Source organism: Aquarana catesbeiana, linkage group LG02 (assembly GCF_042186555.1).
Source record: "Aquarana catesbeiana isolate 2022-GZ linkage group LG02, ASM4218655v1, whole genome shotgun sequence".
Lineage (NCBI taxonomy): Eukaryota > Metazoa > Chordata > Amphibia > Anura > Ranidae > Aquarana > Aquarana catesbeiana.
The window spans coordinates 88,734,805-88,760,828 of record NC_133325.1 but is presented as its reverse complement, the minus strand read 5'-3'; the positions used below and the strand labels follow the sequence as shown (position 1 = coordinate 88,760,828).

The 26,024-nt window shown below is 43.5% G+C and overlaps 1 protein-coding gene across 1 annotated transcript in view; it reads right to left on the bottom strand.

Moving 5' to 3' along the window:
* Window positions 1–25,753, bottom strand: part of LOC141127027 (uncharacterized) — a 55,259-nt gene extending 29,506 nt beyond the window's left edge. Inside the window, exon 1 of the mRNA XM_073613151.1 lies at window positions 25,571–25,753. Within this exon, the coding sequence (XP_073469252.1) occupies window positions 25,571–25,676 (106 nt within the window). The 5' untranslated portion in view covers window positions 25,677–25,753. The remainder of the gene's footprint in view (window positions 1–25,570) is intronic.
* Window positions 25,754–26,024: the final 271 nt, after the last annotated feature.

Sequence of the window (26,024 nt, the reverse complement as noted above, 5' to 3'; positions counted from 1 at the left end):
GGGAGAGGATTTTTGTTGGGAGGGAGATTTTGGAGATGGGGGGGGGGGGGAAGGTTTGTCTTGGAGGGTTTTAAAGAGGGGGAAGAAGGTTTGTGCTGGGATAGAGGGGTGGGGTGGATTTGTGCTAGAAGCAGGGAGAAGATTTGTGTTGGGAAGGGATTTTTATGGTTTGGGTATTTGTGCCAGGATGAGGAATTGTTCTGGGAGGGGGGATTTGGGGGAGATGATTTGTGCTAAAAATAGAGAAAGGATTTATGCTGGGAGGAGGAGGATCTGTGCTAAAAATAAGGATGGGGGAGAGAATGTTTGCTGGGAAAATAAATTTGGGGGGGGGGGGGGGTTTGTTGTGCTGGGAAGGGAGAGATTTGTGCTGGGGGATTTGGAGAGGGGGAAATTGAGTGGGAGAGGATTTGTACAGTACCAGAATGGGGGTTTGTGCTGGGACGGAGGATTTGGGGGGTGGAAGAGGATTTATTCTGAGGGGGACTGGGGGAGAGGAGTGTGACGGGAGGGCCCGTGGAACTCAGAATCCCTTAAAAAATAGGGGATGCCCTTGTTCCAGCTCCCCATACACCTCTTATGTCTAAGTCACCCTGTGCTATCCTGGCACAGGGTGAGTGAGAAAATATATCTTGGACTACTTAAAAAAATGGGACAGTAATATTTGTCCACAATATCTCCCAGGATGTATGTAGAGACTATTCTTGGTTTGATTGATTCTGAACTCAACCTATTAATGGAGTGAGCTGATCACATTAGCCTCCAGGACTGGCTAGGAGACGAACAGTCTAGTCTGGCTTACCACAGGTTCTAAGGGTATTCCACACTTTGTTGTTTTTTCTAATTAACCCTGTGTTGATGTTTATGGTAATGTGTATTGAATAGTCACCTAGTCTGGGTAAATGATTTAGTAAACTAGCTCACGTTAATTAGGTTACAGTTGTATTGTTAGAGGAGGTTCCAACGGCATATAAAATCTTGTAATTTTGATTCTAAATAAAAATAGTCCATGTTAGCATCTAAGCAAGTGTCGCCTTGTTTTGTGCTTATGAGCGTTTGGAATATCTGATATCTGTATCCAGACTACAAGGAAGTGGTATACTGATGGAAAGCACTCAAGCGGAGTGAAGGACGTTCCGTGACATTGGTGGCAAGCAGCGGGAAGCTTCCGGCAGTCTGGGAAATCTAAACCTCCACCTGGATCCAAGATCAGGATAGCAGACTTCAGTCACCCCAGCGGAGATATGGACCTGGCATCAGAGTTCCCGGGGCTGCTGCGGATCATCCTTCCAACAAACACCAGGATTGTGTCTGAGGATGAATATCTGGAGCTTAGGCAGCAAATTCGGGTGGAGCTCTGGATTAGAGCCCTCCAGCTCGCTGGTATAAAACAGGGCAAGTGCTTTCCAACCCAAGAGCAAGGGGCCAGTGACCAACGGGCATTGCGGTTGGCATTCCTGGGAGAGCGGCCCCAGGAGTAATGGGTGACTGAGTTGGACAGGCTGGTCCAGCAGGAGATAGAGCTGGACAATCATTATTGGGCTCTGCAATGGCACGCAGAGCAGGGATATTTAGGGGAGACAACAGAATGCTCTCCGGAGGGATATGACTTTGGAGGCCCTGGATTGCTGTGGGAGAGCCTTACAGATCATTTTGTGTTTGACCTTGAGGACCTGCGAGAATATAGAGAGGCTATGCTCGGTCTTGCAGAGCTCAAATCTGATCTAGACCATTTGCTAAGGAAGGAACAGCATCTGGAAAGGGCATACAGGAAACTGCTAGAACACGTTCAGCAGCATGCCAGAGAATAGGCAGTGGAAAATCTGAAGATTGCGTCCCCAAACCTGAAATGCTGACAACAGGGCACAGCTCTGCTAACCTCTGCCCAGCACTGATAACATCTTCTGGGTTCCATGGACAGGAGATGGTGAACCTCTATCCCCAGACACAAGTTATAGAGATAGGAGATTTAATAGACTTTTCTGCTGAGGAAGAACAACCTGATGAGCCTCCAGCAGAAGAGCTGGTATTAGGGCCAAACTTCACTGTGCTCTGCCCAGCACCAACAGCAGTATCTGTGGAGTTACAAGGAACTTCCCCAGCTAAAGTGCTGGTCACCAGAGGGTCCAAGACCTCTGCCCCACACCTGTGGCAGTTTCGGAGGCTCAGGGTGAGAAGGTGACAAGCACTTCCCAGCAGCAGATACAGGGGGAGAGGGGAGAGGTGTTCTTCGTCCCTCCTCAACAGTTGGCCAGGGTGGAGGAAGCGGTCTTTTCTCCCCAGCAAAGATCTGTGCACCTGGAAGACAGTACCACAGACATGTCGTCCCAGCAGCCAGATGAGGGAATGGAACAGGAAGCAGCCGACTCACCTCCCCAATGGCAGCTACACAGTTTGGGAGTGGAGGAATCCAGCCTCCTGCCCCAATGGTTAGCCGGAGCAGAGGGTGTGAAGTCCCCAGCAGAAGTGCTGGCAACAGGGCAGAGTGCTACCAACCTCTGCCCAGCACCGGCAACATCTACAGAGTTCCAGGGAGGTGGGGCAGTCGGCCTCCCTCTCCAACAGTTAGCCGGAGCAGATGGTGTGGGGTTTCCAGCAGAAGGGCTGGCAACAGGGCCGAGTACTGCTGGACTCTGCCCTCAACTAACAGAGGATAGATTTCCTGTGAAGGTGGATGGGACTTCAGTCTCCACCTGTATACCCCAGGGATGCTGGGCAGTCGGCCCAGATCCCCAACAGCATGACGGAGTGAGCCCAGTCACCCTGTCTTCTCTCCAGCGGCAGAAAGGACTCCAGGGAGAAGGGCCAGTCCAGGCCTCTCCCCAGCGGCAGATATGTTCTCTGAGAGAGGCAGAGGTTGGCTGGGTGAGTAATGCTTTGTTTGGAACAATTTATTTGGGGTACTGTGTGGGTACAGGCATTAGAGGACTGGAACTACTGACTAACTTCGGAGTCAACCCGTCTGGGGTCTCCTCCTGTGTTAGTCTTCTGCCGAAAGGGGAGAGAAGTGACGGGAGGGCCCGTGGAACTCAGAATCCCTTGAAAAGTAGGGGATGCCCTTGTTCCAGCTCCCCATACACCTCTTATGTCTAAGTCACCCTGTGCTATCCTGGCACAGGGTGAGTGAGAAAATATATCTTGGACTACTTAAAATGGGACAGTAGTATTTGTCCACAATATCTCCCAGGATGTATGTAGAGACTATTCTTGGTTTGATTGATTCTGAACTCAACCTGTTAATTGAGAGAGCTGATCACATTAGTCTCCAGGACTGGCTAGGAGACGAACAGTCTAGTCTGGCTTACCACAGGTTCTAAGGGTATTCCACACATTGTTGTTTGTTCTAATTAACCCTGTGTTGATGTTTATGGTAATGTGTATTGAATAGTCACCTAGTCTGGGTAAATGATTTAGTAAACTAGCTCACGTTAATTAGGTTACAGTTGTATTGTTAGAGGAGGTTCCAACGGCATATAAAGTCTTGTAATTTTGATTCTAAATAAAAATAGTCCATGTTAGCATCTAAGCAAGTGTCGCCTTGTTTTGTGCTTATGAGCGGTTGGAATATCTGATATCTGTATCCAGACTACAAGGAAGTGGTATACTGACGGAAAGCACTCAAGCGGAGTGAGGGACGTTCCGTGACAAGGAGGATTTTTGCTGTTAGGGGGAACTTTGTGTTGGGAGGAGGAGAGAGGATATCTACTGGGGGGGTGCAAATTAGTGTTTTTTGTTTGTTTTCTTGGAGGGGAGGGAGCGGGATTTTTTGCTGAAAAGGTAAAGTGGAGGAGAGTATTGCATGCGGGGGGGGGGGGGGGGGGATTTTGCACTCTCCTTAACCCTACACTGTGCGTTACACACCCCTGACTCCTGCACTCTGTTTTGTACTCATGACTCCTACTATGCATTACACACATGTGTTACATACTCCTGATCCTTGAACATACCCTGGACCCCTGCAGTCAGTGTTATGTAAAACACTGTCCTAAACCCGACACTGACTGCAGCACTCCTCAACCCCTGTATTACACACACACACACACACACACACACACATATAATACTGTACATAATACACTTCTCCCCAAAGTGTTTGTTTTCTCAACAGTTGCTGGTTGCTATGCAGTCCCTGACTATTTTAATGAAGTTCCTCTTTAACCGATTCCCGAACGGCTCACGTACTTTTACTGCAGCACAATGGCAACGCTGCGTGAAACCCCGTACAGGAACAGGGTCCCCTTTAAGAGCCGCCAGAGGGCGCACGCCCGCTGCACGGCGGAGGAGGCGATTGCGTGCACGAGAGCCAGCACGGGGATTTGTGTGTGTAAGCAGGAACTACGATATGTCTCCTCCCCCAATCAGTCCTAACCCCTCATAGTTAGAACACATTTAGGGAACACACATTTAACCCCTTGATTGCCCCTAGTGTTAACCCCTTCCATACCAGTGACATTTTCACAGTAATTAGTGCATATTTATAGCACTGATCGCTGTATAAATGTCAGTGGTCCCAAAAATGTGTCAAAAGTGTCCGATCTGTCCGTTGCAATACCGCTAAAAATCACAGATCACTGCCATTACTAGTAAAAAAATATAAAAATAATAAAAATGCCATAAATCTTTCCCATAGTTTGTAGACGCTATAACTTTTGCGCAAACCAATCAATATATGCTTATTGCGGGTTTTTTTTTACCAAAAATATGTAGAATATATATTGGCCTAAAACTGATGAAGAAATTAGTTAAAAAAAAAAAAAAAATTGGGGGTATTTATTATAGCAAAAAAATATTGTTTTTTTTTGTTTATAGCGCAAAAAATAAAAAACTGCAGAAATTACCAAATACCACCAAAAAAACCCTATTTGTAGGAAAAAAAGACGCAAAGTTTGTTTGGGTACAGCATTGCATGACAGGACAATTGTCAGTTAAAGCGACGCAGTGCCAAATTGTAAAAAATGCTCTGGTCAGGAAGGGGGTAAAATCTTCCGTGGCTGAAGTGGTTAAGGTAGGCTCAGACAAAGTACCCACATTTTGCCGTGGCGTGCACAGCAGGTCACTCCTTGTTTCAAGTGTCCCTCATTCTGAAGTTAAAATGTTGGGAGGTATGTATGAGCACATTCTGTACACATATGGAAATAGTCTTGTAACACATTAAACAATACACAAACTAAATGTGTGGCAAAACACATATTGCAATTCAATATACTGTATTTATTGGCGTATGACACACACCTTTTCACCCTGAAAATCGGGTGCAAATAGTGTGTGAGTGTTATACGCAGATACCGCAATTTGGGCTGCCTAGGAGGGAATGGGGAGGGGGGCAGGACGAGCGCCGTCAGATTACATACAGCGAGAATCTCCTGTTTACTCTGTGGCCTCTGTAATAGGAAGTCCCGTCTGCTGGGCCGGCATTGGACCAGTGATTTGTCTATCATAGAAGCCGGTCAAAGAGGTGGGACTTTGTATTAAAGAGGCCGCCAAGTAAACAGGAGATTCTCGCTGTATGTAATCTGATGGCGCTTGTCCCGCCCCATTCCGTCCCCTCCAAGGCAGCAGAGGTGAGGCTGCAGATGGGCATTGATCAGGCTGCATTGATGGGCAATCGTGAGGCTGCAGATGGGCATTGATCAGGCTGCATTGATGGGCAATTGTGAGGCTGCAGATGGCATTAATCAAGCTGCATTGATGGGCAATTGCGAGGCTGCAGATGGCATTGATCAAGCTGCATTGATGGGCAATTGTGAGGCTGCAGATGGCATTGATCAGGCTGCAGATGGGCAATGATGAGACAGAATTGATGGGCACTGACCCTTTTTTTGCTTCAAAGTTCCTTATTTAAAATTTAAGTTTTTTTCCTGAAACTTCCCTCCTAAAATGAAGGTGCGTGTTATACGCCTGTGCGTGTTATATGCAGATAAATACGGTATTTCCCAAAATAACTGACCAGTACATTCAGTACAAATGTAAGATACAGAACATGTTCTTTAGGAACACACTCTAGCATTAAGATTAATGGAGTAAACCAAGCGAACAATAAACTGTTAGACGGTCACATCAGTGCGTGGATTGTGATGGAAAAGTTGATGTAGCATGGCATGTTTCCTATAAAGGAGAAGGGCATATGGAGGAGATATCTGTGCCACGTCAAAGACATACAAGTGAGCGGAGAAGAAAGCCATCTACTCCAAATCTTTGCATACTTAGCTGGACATCTGTGCTCATAAGCCAGTTTCATGAGAGGTAATTACTCGTTTTCAGCCAGAGGGCTAATGTGGATGGAAAGGCTTTTATCCAGATCCTGGCTAAGGCTCTATTCACACCTGGGTGTAGCATTTTCAGGCAGAAAGTCGCGCGATTTTGCACAGGTCAAAAGGTCACCAATGTAAAAAGCAGAAAAACGCCAAACTCTGCCTAAAAAAAAAAAAAAAAAAAAAAAAAAAAGTTCCAGAACTTGTTTGAGCTTCAGGCGTTTTGGAGCAGAGATGTGAACCATCTCCATAGAGAATAGATTTTTTTTTCCCCTCCAGCATTTTGTAGCTTTAGACTTCAAGCTACAAAACGCTCACGTGTGAATAGGGCCTAAGAGTTTTTCAGCAGTGTTTAAAGTGTCAAGCAGGAAAATCACAGCACAGCGATCCAGATTAAGGTGGTAGAGGATACCAAGAAGACACGATTTGGGATCTAGTCCCACCGGGGCGCCCCTAAAAAAAATTAAAAAATATATGCAATTTGCTTCCAGTAAACATGAATTTAGAGCTCCAACTAATTATTATTTTCATAATTGATTAGTTGGCGGATTATTGTTTTGATTAAATTGGATAAAAAAAAAAAAAAAAGCCTAAAAAAGTGTGGTGCATAATTTAGTTATTAAGTAAAGTTAAAAAAAAAAAAAAAAAAAAACACAATTTATTCTTGAGTATTTATATGCAGTGGTAAATATAAATAACCAGCTATAGGTTGAGGGAACAAAATATATAATCTATTCTAAGTGGCAATTCACACAGGGGCGGCCTCAAAGTCGTCAGACTCTGAAGCCGCCCTGTACAGCTTCAGTGCGGCTTGCAAAACGACTTCTGTATTTTGTAAAAAATTCACGTTACACCCAAGCATACAAAATCCCCTCCCCCCCAAAACTTTCAATGTGTTTTTTTTACTGAAATTTTGCCTTTACCTTTGTGGTAATATTTTGACATAAAAAATTGGAACTACCACTATTTTTATCTCTTGGGTGTGTCTGCTTTCAGAAAATATATAATGGCAATAGTGGCAAGACTTGAAAATTGCTTTTCACTGACGCTCTCCATCCAATCTGACAGAGCTTGAGCTATTTTGCAGAGAAGAATGGGCAAAAATGTCACTCTTTAGATGTGCAAAGCTTGTAGAGACATCCCCAAAAAGACTTGCAGCTGTAATTGCAGTGAAAGGTGGTTCTACAAAGTATTGACTCAGGGAGGCTGAATACAAATGTACACCACACTTTTCACATATTTATTTGTAAAAAAAGTTTGAAAAACATTTATCATTTTTCTTCCACTTCACAATTATGTGCCACTTTGTGTTATGCCGCGTACACACGATCGGAATTTCCGTCAGAAAAAACTTGGATGGTTTTTCTGACGGGATTCCGCTCAAGCTTGCCTTGCATACACACGGTCACACAAAGGTTCGCTGAACTTTCGACCGTCAAGAACGCGGTGACGTACAACACTACGACGAGCCGAGAAAATTAAGTTCAATGCTTCCGAGCATGCGTCAAATTGTTTCCAAGCATGCTTGATTTTTTGCGCGTCCGAATTGCATACAAATGAACGCATTTTCGGATAGGATCTTTTCCCGACCGAAAAATAGAGAACATGCTCCCAATCTTTTGCTGGCTGGAATTCCACCAGCAAAAGACTGATGGAGCATACACACGGTCGCATTTTCCGACAAAAAGCTCTCATCGGAGTTTTGCTGGCGGCATTTCTAAACGTGTGTACGCGGCATAAGTCTATCATATAAAATACATTTTTGGTTGTAACATGACAAAATATGGAAAAATTCAAGGGGTGTGAATACTTTTTCAAGGCACTGTACTTGTTCCAGGTAAGTGATTCAAACCCTGAAACTAGTGAATCAGTTTGACATCCGGGTAACCAATATCTTCAGAAATAATAGTCAGCAATGGCAGTCTACATATTTCTGTCAGTATAGGGTTCCTAAAAAAGCTTTTTTTCAACTACTAACAGTCAGGTATGTGTTATCCATCAGTTCTTTTCTGCATGCTAGAAATGCAGAGTCAATAATGCATCAAGTAATGTGCTGTGTTCAGTAAATCCATAGCAATTCTACACATCAGAACTCATAAAATCTAATGACAGTAAACTGAAATCTGATTAGCTACTGGTGATTACTGTACTCTACTGCTTTGTAGAACATATTTTGAAGGATGGTAGGAGCCAGAAATCATGAAAAGGGAACTTTATTACTGAGAGAAAATATATAAAAAGGTGAACATGGATTTTAAAACTTCTCGCAAGTTTACCTACTTGCCGACCAGCCGCCACAGTTATACTGCGGCAGGATGGTACGGCTGCGCGAATCGCCATCATGGTAAGTCGGCTTTTCAAAGCGCTATAACCGCCAGCCACCCGCGATCGCAGGCACGAGAGCTATACTTCAGCAAAGTGGTTAGTTATTGTGACACGCCTTATGGGTACGTCTGTACCTTTAAGGGCGATAGCAGGCGCGCTTGCATCCGCTGCACGGCGGGGAACCCGAGGTGCATGGCCAGCGGGCGCGATAGCCACCGGCAGGCGCAATCGCGTGCACAAAAGCAGGAACAGGGATTTGTGTGTGTAAACACACAAATCCCGGTTCTGACAGGGGAGGCGAAACAGATCTGTTCCTACTAAGTAGGAACAACGATCTGGCTCCTCCTCTAGTCAGTCCTATCCCCTCACAGTTAGAAACACACCTAGGGAACACATTTAACCCCTTCCCTGCCAGTGACATTTACACAGTAATCAGTGACTATTTATTGCTCAGATCGCTGTATAAATGTCAGTGGTCCCAAAAAAAGTGTCAAAAGTGTCCGATCTGTCCACCACAATGTCACAGTCCTGCTAAAAATCGCAGATCGCCGCCATTACTAGTATAAAATAAATCATAAAAATACCATAAATCTATTCCCTATTTTGTGGACGCTATAACTTTTGCGCAAACCAATCAATATACGCTTATTGCGATTTTTTTTTTTACCAAAAATATGTAGAAGAAAACATATTGGCCTAAACCGATGAAGAAATTTGTTTTGGTTTTTTTACATTTTTTGGGGGATATTTATTATATAAAAAAGTAAAAAATATTTTCAAAATTGGCTGTCTTTTTTTGTTTATAGCGCAAAAAATAAAAACCGCAGAGGTGATCAAATACCACCAAAAGAAAGCTCTATTTGTGGAGAAAAAAAAAGGACATAAATACAATACATTGTACCCAAATTTTGTTTGGGTACAATGTCACACGACCACGCAATTGTTAAAGGGACACAGTGCTGTATCGCAAAAAAATGGCCTGGTCATTAAGGGGGTAAATTCTTCCGGGGCTGAAGTGGTTAAAGGACGACCATAGGCAAAAAATATTGTATTCTGTTATTGGTGTGTTTAATACCTGTAATGATGGTATTCAGTATATACAGTGAGAGGAAAATTTGAAAAGTATTTGATCCCCTGCTGATTTTGTATGTTTGCCCACTGACAAAGACATGATCAGTCTATAATTTTAATGGTAGGTTTAATTTAACAGTAAGAGACAGAACAACAAAAAAAATAATAACAAAAATATCCAAAAAAAAAAAAAAAACACATCCCAAAAAAGTTATGAATTTATTTGCATTGAGTGAAATAAGTATTTGACCCCTTCGCAAAACATGACTTAGGGCCCTTTCACACTGGGGCGGGGGCCGTCGGTATTCGGCCGTTAGCGGGGGGCGGTTTTACCCCCCCCGCTAGCAGCCGAGAAAGGGTTACAAACCACCGCAAAGCGCCTCTGCAGAGGCGCTTTGCCGGCGGTATAGCCGCGCTGTCCCATTGATTTCAGTGGGCAGGAGCGGTATACGCTCCGCTCCTTCACCGATCCGAAGATGCTGCTAGCAGGACTTTTTTTCCGTCCTGCTAGCACACCGCTCCAGTGTGAAAGCCCTCGGGGCTTTCACACTGGAGACAAAGCAGCAGCACTTTCGGGTTGGTTTGCAGGCGCTATTAATAGCGCAATAGCGCCTGCAAACCACCCCAGTGTGAAAGAGCCCTTAGAGTTGGTGGCAAAACCCTCATTGGCAATCACAGAGGTCAGACGTTTCTTGTAGTTGGCCACCAGGTTTGCACACATCTCAGGAGGGATTTTGTCCCACTCCTCCTTGCAGATCCTCTCCAAGTCATTAAAGCGGAGTTCCACCCAGAAATGGAACTTCCTCTGATTGGGGGGGCTGATGGGGGGAGCAGATACTAGTCAAATCCAGGTATCTGCTCACATTCCCGGGGAAAGATCGCCACACAGAGTACGCAATGTCTGGCCCCTCTTCAGCTATCTTCTGGGAGACACACAGGTCCCAGAAGACAGCACGGGCCATTCAGAACACGCAGCGCAACTCATACATGTGCAGTAGGGAACCAGGAGTGAGGCCGAAAGTCTTCACTGCCTGGTTCCCTTACCAGGAATGGCGGTGGCAGCACCCAGGAGTCGATGCAAAGATCGGCTTGGGTGCCGACATCATGGGCTCCCTGGAAAGGTAAGTGTCCTAATATTAAAAGTCAGCAGCTATAGTATTTGTAGCTGTTGACTTAATTTTTTTTTCCCCAGGCAGAACTCAGCTTTAGGTTTCGAGGCTGACGTTTGGCAACTCAAACCTGCAGCTCCCTCCACATATTTTCTATGGGATTAAGGTCTGGAAACTTGCTAGGCCACTGCAGGACCTTAATGTGCTTCTTCTGGAGCCACTCCTTTGTTGTCTTGGCCGTGTGTTTTGGGTCATTTCCATGCTGGAATACCCATCCATGTCCCATTTTCAATGGCCTGGTTGAGGGAAGGAGGTTCTCACCCAAGATTTGATGGTACATGGCCCCATCCATCATTCTTTGATGCAATCAAGTTGTCCTATACCCCTAGCAGAAAACAAAACCCAAAGCATAATGTTTCCACCTCCATGTTTGACGGTGTTGTTGGGGTCAAAGGCAGCCAAACACAGTGAGTTGAGTTGATGCCAAAGAGCTCGCTTTTGGTCTCATCTGACCACAACACTTTCACCAAGTTCTCCTCAGAATCATTCAGATGTTCATTAGCAAACTTCAGATGGGCCTATACATTTGCTTTCTTGAGCAGTGGGACCATCGCGGCGATCGTTGGTGTGGTGTGTCAGTCTGACACACTGCAACTCCGATCTAGGTAAAGAGTCTCTGACGGAGACTCTTTACCACATGATCAGCCGTGTCCAATCACGGCTGATCACGACGTAAATAGGAAGAGCTGGTGATCAGCTTTTCCTCACTCGCGTCTGACAGACGTTTATCAGCACAGCCCCCTTCGGATCCCGCCCAGGACCACCATCATGCCACCCAGGACCACCAGGATGGCCATCCACACTGGACCACCAGGTATGCCCCCCCTAGACCCCCAGGGAAATACTAATCTGTGCCCAGGCAGCTGCCAATCAATTCCCAGGCAGCTGCCAATCAGTGCCCACTCACAATGCCTGCCAGTGCCACCAGGGATCCCTATCAGTGCCTCATATCAGTGCCGCGTATCAGTGCCCATCAGTGCCATGTATAAATGCCCTTCAGTGCCGCCTATCAGTGCCCATCAGTGCCGCCTATCAGTGCCACCCATAAGAACCAATAGAAAATGATTGGCCAAATGGCGTTCATGTTGGACATTGTATAGCGCTACACTTATTTTCTATTTTTTCCAATTTTCACCTTGTTGGTCGTGTTAGCTGCTTTTGTTCCCTTTCTTTTTCGTGCAGCGCAGAATTATTTTGTATCCACCCATAAGAACCCTTCTTTGCAGCCTTTCAGTGCCCAGTGTCGCCTATCTGTGCCCATCAGTGCCCACCAGGGCCACCTATTAATGCCCATCAGTGCTGCATATCAGTGCCACCCATCAGTGCTGCCTACTAGTGCCCATCAGTGCCACATATCAGTGCCCATCATCAGTGCCCCCTCATCGGTGCCACCTTATCAATGCCTGTTAGTGCAGCCTTATCAGTGCCCATCAGTGAAAGAGAAAACTTACTTGTTTACAAAAATTTATAACAGGAACAAAAGCAAAACTTTTATTTTTTTCAAAATTTTCGGTCTTTTTTTATTTGTTTAGCAAGAAATAAAAACCGCAGAGGTGATCAAATACGACCAAAAGAAAGCTCTATTTGTGGGAACAAAATGATAAAAATTTAGTTTGGGTACAGTGATGGATGACCGCGAAATTGTCATTCAAACTGCGACAGCGCTGAAAACTGAAAATTGGTCTGGGCAGGAAGGTGTAGAAGTGCCCGGTATTGAAGTGGTTAAAGGACCATTTTTTTTTTCAAATGCCAAAATTATTTTTATTTTTTAATTGCATTTTAGTGTAAATATGAGATCTGAGGTCTTTTTGACCCCAGATCTCATATTTAAGAGGTCCTGTCATGCTTTTTTTCCCTATTACAAGGGATGTTTACATTCCTTGTAATGGGAATAAAAGTGACACATTTTTTATTTATTTTTTAAAACAGTGTAAAAATAAAAAATAAAAAAGGTAAAATAAATAATTTAAAAAAATACATTTCTAAACGCGCCCCGTCCCACCGAGCTCGCATGCAGAAGCGACCGTATACGTGAGCAGCGCCCGCATATGAAAACTGTGTTCAAACCACACATGTGAGGTATCGCCGCGATCATTAAAGTGAGAGCTATCATTCTCTAGACCTACTCTGTAACTCAAAATATGCAAGCTGTAGAATTTTTTAAACATCGCCTATGGAGATTTTTAAGGGTAAAGGTTTGTCGCCATTCCACGAGCGGGCGCAATTTTGAAGCGAGACATGTAGAGTATCATTTTACTCGGCGTAACATTATCTTTCACAATATAAAAAAAAAATTGTGCTAACTTTACTGTTGTCTTATATAATTTCATTCAAAAAAGTGTATTTTTTTTTTTTTTAAATGCGCTTGTAAGACCGCTGTGCAAATAAGGTGTGACAGAAAGTATTGCAACGACCGCCATTTTATTCTCTAGGGTGTTAGAAAAAAATAATGTATAATGTTTGGGGGTTCTAAGTAATTTTCTAGCAAAAAAAAAAATGTTTTTAACATGTAAACAACAAATCTCAGAAAGAGGCTTGGTCCTTAAGTGGTAAAATAGTAAACTATGTTTAGATAGATAGATTTTTACTTTTTTTTTTTTTTATTTTTTTTTTTTTTTTATTTTATTTTTTTTATTTTTTTTTTTTTACATTTTATTAAAATAAATCCAATTTAAATTAAAAAAAAAAAAAAAAAAATCTGATGATAGATTAGATCTATTTTTTTTTTTATAGGTATAGGTTTTTATATTGCACCAACAATTTATGCAGTGCTTGAAATACTGTAGATTCAAATCAGTCCCTGCCCCCAAGGATCCCTATATCATGTGCATACATAGGGCCATTTAGACAAAAGCCAATTAACCTACCAGTATAATAGGTAAAACATCGCTCAAGATAAGTCTCTACTAATTCCACCATCACTGCACACTGAGGAGTGCTAGCCCTGTACGTTGCAGAAGTTTCAATGTGAAGAAAGTCTGGATGGCCACACTTCCATAAAATCACCTTTATTAATCCATATATCACACAGACAATCCACAGTGCATAGAAGAGGGCTATATAGCGACAGCTAACGCGTTTCAAACCATCTATGATGCGTAATTATCTCAACTAGCATGCCTTTGAGATGTGGGAGGAAACCAGATTACCTAGAAGAAACCCACGCAAGCACAGGGAGAACATACAAATTCTATGCAGATAGTGTTCTGATCAGGATTCAAACAGAAGGACACCAGTGCTGCAAGGCAGAGGTGCTAACCACCAAGCTACTGTGTTGCCCCTATAGATTTTTTCTGCATTTAGATGCAGGGCAAGCTGTCTGGCAAAAGTGGAAATTGGGAAAAAACATCACTGTAGTAGGGGGTGCTTAGAATGGTCTCCCTTTATTTATATGGTTTGAACCATTTTTTTTTTAAAAGAACAAATTGCCTGTTCACACCACAAAAACATACTCCGGATACATTCCGGATGCATTTATTCATGTGCGTTTTTAACACTTTTTTATGCTTCTTGTTTCCTTTTTTTTTTTTTTTCCCTTCTTGTTTTCTATTTTTCATATTTTTTTCTACTGTACTACTGTCCGGTGCGTTTTTAATGCATTTGACCACATTTCAGTACAGTTCTGTGCAGGAAAAAAGCAGCATGTTGTACTTTTTTTTTTTTTTTCAAACTGAAAGGCGCTGGAACACACAACGCTGGTGTGAACTAGGCCAAAGAACCCATATAACCTACTTTCCATGCTCTTGATTCACACCTATGCAGTTTGCTTTTGATCCGTTTCTGCTTTTAAAAATAAGTCCCCGACCTTTTCTAAAAACGCAGCGGCTGAAAAAAGCACAGATGTGAAAGTGTTCCATAGGAAGCCTTGATACGATGAACTGTAGTGCTTTTCTTCAAAAAGCAATAGAAAAAAAAAAATGCATAGGTGTGAACTGAGCCTAAAGTCGCGTACACACGATCCGAATATCGTACGACTTTATTCGCCTACTAGTTGAGTAGTACTATTCACAAATAGAAATTGAATAGGTAACTAAAGTCACGAAAATTCTCGTACGACAGAAAAAAAAAAAAAATTTGGAAGTGATGTCATGTGTTGTGTATTTGTATTGTGTTTTTGGACGACAACTATACTGACTAAATGAAAGTCGTACGATCTTGTATCTTGCGAGGAAAATTTTCATGCTTATCCAATCTAATAATATTGGATGAACGGTCGCGATGGGCTCTCGAAAGTAGTGTACACACGATCCGAAAATTGTTCGATTCTCGGACGACAGTTTTCGAACAATATTCGGATCGTGTGTACGCCTCATGCCACGGTGAGCACTGTCAGCTTCTCATTGCTTTGTATAAGACCCCATTCACACTGGGGCGCTTTGCAGGCGATACAGCGCTAAAAATAGCGCCTGCAAAGGGCCCTGAAAGAGCTGCTCCTCAAAGCCGAGGGCTTTCACACTGTCGCGGTGCGCTGGCAGGACGGTGAAAAAAGTCCTGCAAGCAGCATCTTTGGAGCGGTGTGTATACTGCTCCTCCACCGCTCCTGCCCATTGAAATGAATGGGTCAGCGCGGCTATACCTCCGGCATAGCGATGCTGCAGTAGCACTTTGCAGTGGTTTTAACCCTTTCTCGGCCGCTAGCAGGGGGGTGAAACCGCCCCACTAGCGGCTGAATACCGCCATTAAAATGGCAGTAAAGTGGCGTCAAAAATAGTACCGTTTTACCACCGGTGCCCGCACAACCCCAGTGTGATAGGGCTCTAAGGCTTCCCCTCTGCAGCCTCTCTCAGGAAAGCCCGCTGAGTCACCTGCTTGAAATCACAGTCAGCCCCAAATGCAGGTGTGCATGAGGCCTACTAATTATTAGTTGGAGTTGGCTTTAACTTGTCACTTTCTTAACCACATGCCGACCGCTGCATGTAGATATACGCTAACAGAATGGCACAGATGGGAAAATGGGCGTACAGGTACGTCCCTTTAAATTTGCCACCGGTTGGCGTGCGCGACCCTGCCGCGAGCTCCGTGATTGTGCACGCGGGAACCGCGGACTCGATGTCCGCCGGTGTCCCGCGATCGTGTCACGGAGCTGAAGAACGGGGAGATGTCAGTGAAAACACAACATCTCCCCGTTCTTCCTAGTGACATGTCACCGATCATCTGTTCCCTCTCATCGGGAGCAGCGATCAGTGACGTGTCACCCGTAGCCATGCCCCCTAACAGTTAGAATCACTCCCTAGGACACACTTAACCCCTTCCTAGCCCCCTAGTGGTTAACCCCTTCACTGCCAGTCACATTTACACAGTAATCAGTTTTTTTAACTGATCGCTGTATAAATGTGAATGGTCCCAAAATAGCGCCAAAAGTGTCCGCCATAATGTCGCAGTCACAATAAAAAAAAAAAAAAAATCGCAGATTACTAGTAAAAAAAAATTATTAATAAAAATTTCATAAATCTATCCCCTATTTTGTAGACGCTATAACTTTTGCGCAAACCAATAAATGCTTATTGCGATTTTTTTTACCAAAAATATGTAGAAGAATACGTATCGGCCTAAACTGAGGGGGAAAAAAAAAAAGTTTTTTTTATATATTTTTTTGGGGATATTTATTATAGCAAAAAGTAAAAAATATTGTTTTTTTCTTCAAAATTGTCGCTCTTTTTTTGTTTATAGCGCAAATAATAAAAACCGCAGAGGTGATCAAATACCACCAAAAGAAAGCTCTATTTATGGGAAAAAAAGGACGTCAATTTTGTTTGGGAGCCACGTCGCACGACCGCGCAATTGTCAGTTAAAGCGGCGCAGTGCAGTATCGCAAAAAGTGCTCTGGTCTTTGGCCAGCCAAATGGTCCAGGGCTGAAGTGGTTAAAATCCATTTAAAACAACATGCCCATATACTTTAAGACTACCCTGTCCACAGGACGACAATGCTCAAGTGATTTCACTGTAGGATGAATGTTCTGGTCACCGTAAAACAGAATATGGAAATTCATGGACCTGCTGGCAGGATCAACTGGTAGTGAAACTATGTTACGGGGGGGCCAGAAAAAAGTAATGCTATTGACAGGCTGCATATGTTAAAAGAAAAGTATGTCCAAAGTTTTGGCTATACTCCTCTTGTGGGTTACAGTAGTGCACTTACTTAAACACTCCTGTGACCCAAAATCAGCCGCTTTCAGCTGACGCCACAGAGCCGCTCCAGTCTCTGGAAAGATCCCGACCATATTGGCGGGATCCACCCAGATGCCTGATCAACAGCTGACTCTGCTACTCAGCAAGTGGCTGAGAGCTAGAATCTGCTGCTCCTGCCCCCTCCCCAGTCCAGTGCTCCAGCGAGCACCAGAAGGGAAGAGCAGAGAGCTGGTGACTAACAGTCACTGCTCTCTGCTCAGAGCTGACCGAGAATTGAGTGATAATTGGTCATGTGATCGCTCAGTTCTCCGGCTTAGAGCTGGCAGAGGACATCTGCAGCATCACACCAATGTTGCAGCATAGAGATGAGTATAGAAGTTTTTTTTTTTGATTCCCATACTTCTCCTTTAATTTGCCAATGACCCTTAAATGGGACACTGCAAGAACCTCTCAGAGTTTCTAAGCAGTAAGCATTTTGAAGGCATTTTGTGGGTCTGGTCAGCATCAGTGCTGAAATTGATAGCACTTAACACACTTTCAGCACTAAGCTCAAAAAAAGTTTTCAGCTCTGTGTCTTCTACTCCCACCATGCCAGAACACCCTATAACCTAAATTATTCAGGATCTGAGGTTGCTATAGAAATGTTCATTATCTCTATTTGAATAATGCCATATGTCCACGCAGAGTGTTCTCTTCCATCAAAACAAAAATAACATCATCCAGAGCGTAATTTTAGGGTCAGTAGTTCTGAGCGGTGTGGGAGTGGTGTCATGCCGTGTGGGAGTGGTGTCATGCGGTGTGGGAGTGGTGTCATGCCGTGTGGGAGTGGTGTCATGCCGTGTGGGAGTGGTGTCATGCCGTGTGGGAGTGGTGTCATGCCGTGTGGGAGTGGTGTCATGCCGTGTGGGAGTGGTGTCATGCCGTGTGGGAGTGGTGTCATGCCGTGTATGAAGGCTGAAGTCATTGTAGACTTTTCTCAGGTTGCAACTACCATCAGCCAAGGTAAAAAAAAGTTCCAAGGCTCCATTTCACATCAGTGAGACCCACGTCCTGCGAGTCGGGCAGACCATTCATTTCAATGGATTGCCCTACCAGCAGGAACACGAGTACAGAAATGCCAGACCCTTTTTTTTTTTTTTCTTTATTACGCCGCACTGAATAACACAGTGCTGTGGCACCAATCAGCTTCACGTACGCAAAAACGCAGGTATTTTGTCGATGTATTTCATGCCATTAAGAATTCTTGATACCCCCGCGCGTCTGCTAAAGAGTAGTCCATTTTACCTGCAGGTCAGGAACTTCACCCTTTCAAAAAATGCATTGCACTGTGCTCCATGGATGTGAACAGGCACCATAGAGAATAATTTGATCTTTACTGTCGTATATGCCAGCGCGACAACAAGCGCAGGAGAAAATGCGCTATTGTGAACGGGTGCTTAGACCCCATGCGTTTTATGTGCAGTTCGATACAAAAAAGAAGTCCCACATGCTGCATTTTTGATGCACTTGCATCAAAGCGCACATTCTATAGAGTTCAGTGGTAGCACGCATACCATGCACCCAGTAGCGCTGCACAATTCTGGCTAAAATAAGAATCACGATTTTTTTGCTTAGAATAAAGATCATGATTCAAAAAAAAAAAAAAAAAAAAAAAAATGGGCTAACTTTACTGTTTAGTTTTTTTTTTTTTTAATTCATTAAAGTGTATTTTAAAAATAAATTGCATTTGAAAAACAGCTGCGCAAATACGGTGTGATATAAAATAATGCAACAACCACCGTTTTATTCTATAGGGTCTCTGCTAAAAAAAAAAAAAAAAAAAATGTATAATATATATATATATATATATATATATATATATATATATATATATATATATATATATATATATATATATATATATATATATATATATATATCTCATGTTTGGGTGCTCCAAGTAATTTTCTAGCAGAAAATAATGATTTTTACTTGTAAGCAACAAATGTCAGAAAAGGTTTGGTCTTTAAAGAGGAGGGCCCATTAAAAAAAAAAAAATTAAAAAAGTCAGCAGCTACAAATACTGCAACTGCTGACTTTTAATTGGACACTTACCTGTCCCTGGGTCCAGCGATGTGGGGGATCGAAGCCCCGCTCGCCTCCCCCTCCGTTCGGCTGCGCCGGCATTGCAACTGTGGGCGCCGGGCTGTGGCTTTGCAGCCGGGCACCCACTGCACATGCATGAGCGGCGCCGCGATTGGCCACTCAGTCACCTGCGACCTGTAATGGGTCCCAGGTGATTGACAAAAGGGAGGGAGCAGAGCTGAGCCCTTCCTGTGCCGAGGGGGAAGTGATGTCACCAGCCCAGGCACTGAAAGAGGCAGACTACGAGGGACCCCCTAGCAACAGGCATTTAGAAGGGAGTTGAAAAAAAAAAAAAAATTTCCAAATGTTTTTTTTTTTATTTTTTTTTAGGGATTTTCATGTATTTTTTATTTTTTGGGTGGAACACCACTTTAAATGGTTAAACTTCTCTCACCTACACCTAGAGTTCTTTCCTTTGATAAAAGAAGGAAAAGATACTTTGTTTCTACTTATTCTAGTGTTGTAATAAATCTTTGCAGGCTGCCCTGATTTTTTTTCTAGCTGTGAGAACTCTCTGCACTTGTTAGAAAGATGGTGCCATCAATTTTGATTCTTAACAATTAATCGTGCAGCTCTAGCACCCAGCCCTATTTAATTTATTTATTACAGGTATTTATATAGCGGCAACAACTTACTCAGCTTTACATAATTATTACATCCACATCAGTCTCTGCCCTCAAGGAGCTTACAGTCCAAGGTCCCTAACTCACATTTATACATATACTGTCCAAGTCCCTAAGTCACATTTATACATATACTGGAGCCTTACATTGATAGTCTGTGGATAGGGCTCCCTTACGTTGGTGATCAGTTGAGAAGGTCCTGATTACATTACTGGTTACTGGAGAAGAGTCCCTAAGCTTGGTTGTCAGTGCAAAGAAAAAAATGCCCCCCGTACATTGGTAGTCAGTGGGTAAAGGCCCCTCTACATTGGCCGTTACTGGAGAAGAGTCCTGTACACTCTACTGACCACCAATGTATGAAGGCCCTTCTCCATTGACCAATAATGTTATCTATTGACCGCCAGTGTAAGTAGCCCTTATCCATTGGCCACCAATGTAAGGGGGCCCTTATCTACTGTTCATCAATGTAAGGGAGCACTTACATATGAACTGACAATTTATGATGATTTTTTTCTTCACACCGACCACTAATATAAAAGGGATCCTTATCCACTGAGGACCAATATGAAAGAGCTCTTCTTCACTGACCACCAATGTAAGGAATCCCTTGTCCACTGATGACCAATGTAAAGGGGCCCTTCTCAATTGACCCAATGTGAGGGGCCCATTTTCACTGACCACCAATGTGAGGGTGCCCTTCTTTGCTTCCCACCAATATAAGCGGTTCCTCCTCTCAAATCACCAGTGTAAGGGGGCCCTTCTCAGCTGACCAGCAAAAAAATGGGGCATTTCTTCCACCAACCAGTAATGTAAACCCCCTACATTACTGGTTAGTGCAAGAAATGCCCCTTGCTTCTTGTGTTAAAGCATGTTCTCTTGGTTGTCAGTGTAAGCATGCTCCTTACAATAGTGCCAGTGTTAGGAAAGCATGCGACCAGCTCTGGCTACTGAGCAAGGTCAGCCCTGGAACCTATAAAAGCATTGTTGGACACAAAAATTATTCCACCCGGTATGGCCGGAGACACCTTGGGCCCAAAATTAGGGCCCGTTACAAGATGTGGGCCCACTGAAGGCACCTCAGTCCTACAATGTGGCAGTCTGACCCTGCATAAGGGTTTGACACAAATGAGACTGTAGGAAAGTGTTTAGGTCCAAATTATTTTGAAAAATAGCACTGCCCCCTCAAAGAGCTGCAGGACTCTTATTCAGCCCATAAGTACCTTGTGCCTCACAATCCCCCTTTTAAACCACTTCACTACATTTGTATGTTTCAAAACAGCAGAGCTGGGTACGTGTTGTCCTAGAGAGGTGTTTGAACCACTTTAGGACTGCCCATGGTACTCTTATTGCAGGCGGGCAGCCCTGGCAGGCTCAGTAAATGTATACATACGTTGCTTCGCACATGCACAATTTTCAAATATATATACACCATAGTTTGTAGACTCTCTAACTTTCACACAAACCAACTTATTGGGTTTTTTTTACCCAAAACATGTAGCAGAATACATGTTGGTCTAAATTTATGAAGATATTTGATTTACGACAGAATATAGAAAATATTTTTTCAAAATTTTTGGTATTTTTTTGTTTATGTAGAAAAACAAAATCAAATACCACCAAAAGAAAGCCCTATTTGTGTGAAAAAAAAAAAAAAATTATAAAAATGTTCATTTGGGTACAGCGTTGCATGACTGCGCAATTACCCGTTCAAGTAGTGCAGTAGTGCTAAATAGCAAAGAATCTGAATTTTTGAAGATTCACAAATACCTGTCAATGCGCTGTGTGCATTACAGTGGACAGTGTTGTTCCAATGGTCGTGTTTGCGATGCTTCGTGCCAAAATGTATCCAATGGCATTCGGCTGGGTTTATTGTTCTCCAAATGGCTCCATTATTGTCAATGTAAACATGCTGCAAAATCTTCCACAAACACCTCACAAATACCCCTATGACATTTACAGCGCATTCAGAAAATGTTACTTAGAAGATAGAGGGTATCTGGTTTTGCAGGCCAACCCCTCTTTCTGGGAGGTCACAGGTCCTAGAAGGCTGCGGGACCATTTCGCGAAGTGCAGCGGGGCTCGCGCATGCGCAGTAGAAACCCAGCTGTGAAGCTGCAAGGAGTCACAGCCAGCTTCCCACACTAAAGATGCCGGCACCGGGGACCCGAGGACAGGTAAACAACCGGCTCAGGTGGGGACAGCACTGGATCCTTGGACAGGTAAGTGTCCTTTTACTAGAAGTTAGCAGCTACAGTATTTGTAGCTGCTGTCTTTTAATCTTTTTGTTCCTAGGGTGAAGATACTCTTGAAAGCGGACCTTCAGTCATTTTTTCAACTTTCCATCTATTAAATCCTCTGCCCTTGTTGTTTTAACTTTGGATAGTAAAACATTTTTTTCCTGCCAGTAATTACCTTATACAGCCCACTTCCTGTCTCTTGTCTGGTAAAAAGCCTAGGATTATGACATCATGCACAGCTCTCTCTCTCTCTCTCACTCTCATGAGAGTTTGCCAGGAAGGGAGAGGGAATGAGTCATAAGAGGGCCAATGAGAGCTGCAGAGCTGCAGGTATGCCTCTGTGTGTCTGTGTAAATTCAGGAAGTGAACAGGCAGCAGCTTCAGCTGCCCACCGTTAAAATGGATGCAGCCAGACTCAGTGGAGGGAGATTTCTGCAGCATATTTGGCAAGTACAGAATCACAGTATATATAAAATAATATGCAAAGTGGTTGGAGGGAAGCTTCAGAATGGCAAATATGTTTTTTATTACAAACTATGTGAGCAGACTGCAGTTCCTCTTTAAGCCTTTACAATCACTTAAAGAGGAAGTAAACTCTCCCACTCTGATGCTTCTTTTCATTTAGTCCATTATAATAAGTAATTGTCAAACTATAGCCACTGTAATCCAGCCCAAATCGCACATTCCTTACGGTTTAAAGAAACTTTAAAAAACTTGTTTCCAGGAGTAAGGCAGTGCCATCTTAAGCATTGTTTTCTGAGTCCACAGTAGAGTGTATTTCCGCCCTTACATTGAGCACTTCCTATACTGTTAACCAAGCTTCCTTCTCAATCCAACGTTTCTATGGCAACCCTGCTTCCCTACTCATAGCTGACTTGTTATATTTCATAGTATTTACTTGTGCCGATTATCTAGTGTTTGCCTATGTCAGTCTTATCAGCTTCAGCTGATAAGACTGCAGTAATGCTGTCTGATGTCCAGGACATGGTCACATGGGGTGTAGTAGGAAGCTCTGAGTGATTATGCAGTCTTGTGGGATTGCAGTGTTGTGCTGTAGGAAGTCCTGATAATAGACAGACAAGTACACAGAGTGTGCCGTAAATCAGGGGAAATCTGGGCATGCTCAGTGAAGTCATTCTAAAGAATATAAATGATTACAACAATACTAAGCAAGTAAGGAGATATCTACAAGCAGTGTTCATAGGGTTTTTTATGCTGATTTACATGGGACAGAGTTATGGGGGAGAGTTTACAACCACTTTAAATGGACATCCACAGTATCTAAAATTTCAAAGCACATTTAAACAAGCCCTTAGGGCTCGCTTACACCAGCGTTGCTCTCTAAAGAGTGATTCACGTCCGGAATGCTCTTTAGGCTGGGTTCACATATATGCAAATTGGTTGTGTTTTAAACCGCATCCAATTAGCATGACATGTGAATATGACCGGCTCTCAATCGAGCCGGTTCACACATGTCCGGGGCGGCTGCGGTTTTGAAACGGGTCCAGTGCATTGGGTCTAGGTCAGGTGCAAATTCAGGCAAAAATTAAATAGAATAGAAATAGAAACGCACCAGACCCCGGACTGCAAACCGCACATATGTGAAGCCGGCCTTGGAGAACATTTGACAGGTGGTGAGGGCGCCCTTGCAACTGGGTGAGTTGAGCTCTGTTGCAGCATGGCCCCATTCACTTGACGGGTCATGTTCGGTGAGAAGCAATGTCCAGCCAGTGTGAATGGAGGTATAATTCAGGCTGGGGCATGTGTATACCCCTGGTCACTGCCTTTCCAGCTAATGGGGGATCGTTTTAGGGGCGGAAAAGATACATGGCTCAACCACATGGTGTTACTGCCTCCCCCAAGCTGCTAGAGTAAAGAAGCCCTTCTTGCCCACGGGCTGCTGAGCCCATGTAACCCGAATGCCAGTATCTTTTCCTCCACCAGGTGCAGCGTATAATATTCCATAGACAAGGATGGATGTGCGCTGCCCCTAAACCGGTAAACGCTCATACAGCGTATAGGCAAATACATAAAATATGTCCATAGGCCATACAAGTGTTTATTGGAGTCCTGGTGTATACCCAGACATGGCCGGACGCTGCACCTGGGATGCCCTAGCGGAGGGGGGGGAAACATCAGCATTTAGCACCCTGCACTTCAGGGTCTAGGGCACGCAGGCACGAGGCCGGCGACACGTTCCAGCTGTATTTGGACACAGCAGAAGCCAATCAGCAGGTCCGGAGGACGCGGTGACCCGCCAGGACTCGCCGATCGTTCAGGACAAAGGCAGAACAACGGTCTGCCTATATAAACAAGGCAGATCGCCGTTCTGTGATAAGAGTAGGTTGTGATCCTGTGCTCCTACACAGCAGGAACGCGGATCTCTGCCTTCCCATAGTACAAGCACCTCCCCCACAGTTAGTAAGAACTCCCTAGGCACACATTTAACCCTTTAATCGTCCCGATGTTAATCCCTTCCCTGTCAGTTTCATTAGTACAGTGACAGTGCATAGACTGATCACTGTATAAGGCTGGATTCACACCTAGGCATTGTTTGTGCTTTTTGAATTTTGCTGATTTGCACTACAGAACGTGTTCCATAGGAAATAATGTTAAATGGACTGTAGTACAAATCTGCAAAATCCAAAAAGCACTAAAAAATGCCTAGGTGTGAATCAGGCCTTAGTGCCACTGGTTCCCAAAAGTGTCAGATTTGTCGCAGTCCCGCTAAAAGTCACTGATTGCCGTCATTACTAGTAAAAAAAATTAAAAAAATAAAAAAAAAAAAAAAAAAAACACAAGAAACTCATAAATATATCCCCAAGTTATAACTTTTGCACAAACCAATCAATAGACGCTTATTGGGATTTTTTTTTACCAAAAATATGTAGCAGAATTCATATTGGCCTAAAATTGATGATGAAATTGTATTTTTTAAAATTTTTTTTATTGAATATGTTTTATAGCAGAAAGTAAAAAAAGATTTTTTTTTTTTTCAAAATTGTCGGTCTTTATTTGTTTATAGCGCAAAAACTAAAAAAAAAAAAAAAAAAAAAAAATGCAGAGGTGATCAAATACCACCAAAAGAAAGCTCTATTTGTGGGGGGGGGGGGGGGGGAAGGACATCAATTTTATTTGGGTACAGCTTAGCATGACCGCGCAATTGTCAGTTGAAGTAACGCAGTGCCGTATCACAAAAAATGGCCTGGTCAAGAAATCTTTTTTTTTTTTCTTCGTAAATTTAACCCTCAAACTGAGGTGACTGTTGTTATAAAAGCAACTCATGGGACCTACATTCTCCTGCACATGCGCATATCCTTTATGTAACGTAAAAAAACTCTGCCCATAGTTGCTTAGCTACGGAGTGGCTTCTAACACGTGACTGACGCCAGGGCAGCCATTGCAGAAGCGGTCACTGGTTAATTTATTCGGTAACGGAACTATAAAACATGCAGCTCTAGCTTATATGTAACGCTTTAGGTCGGTGTATGAACTTGCGGCTGCCAAAGCGTGTCTGTACTGCGGCGTTGGTAAGAAGCAAGCCAGGCTCTTGCCCTAACTAAACATGGCCGCCGGCACGCCTCCAGATGTTGAAGAAAGTACCGTGCGTTCAGATTTTGTGTCACATAAGTCCACTTTACCTGCTAAGTCATAGAACTTCTCCGTCTGGAATATCGCTGCGACCGCCCACAGGATCCACTGGATCCCCAGACTGGTACCGAGGAAGAGGGAGAGGTCCTGAAGCATGACAGCGGAATCAGCAGGCTGAAGTCTATCTCAGCTCTTTCCACCAATTACAATGCAGAATGTCTTTTTATTCACCAATGAAAGCGCAGGGTGTCTTTCTATCCACCAATCACAGTGCAGAGAGTCTCTAGCTAGCAATAACACTGACTCTGTTACGTGAACTTCTCACATTACAGCCCAGCCTCTCCCCTCATTGTGACATATTCTTGTATAAGTGTCTTTTGGGAGCTGACCTCTAGTTATCTAGTCAAGAGTTAAAGATTATATATGTAGAAAAGTTTTTTTTTTTTTTTTTCCAGGTATAGGACTGCTAAAGCCATGTTTATTTGTAACTGTCCTGTTGGAGTG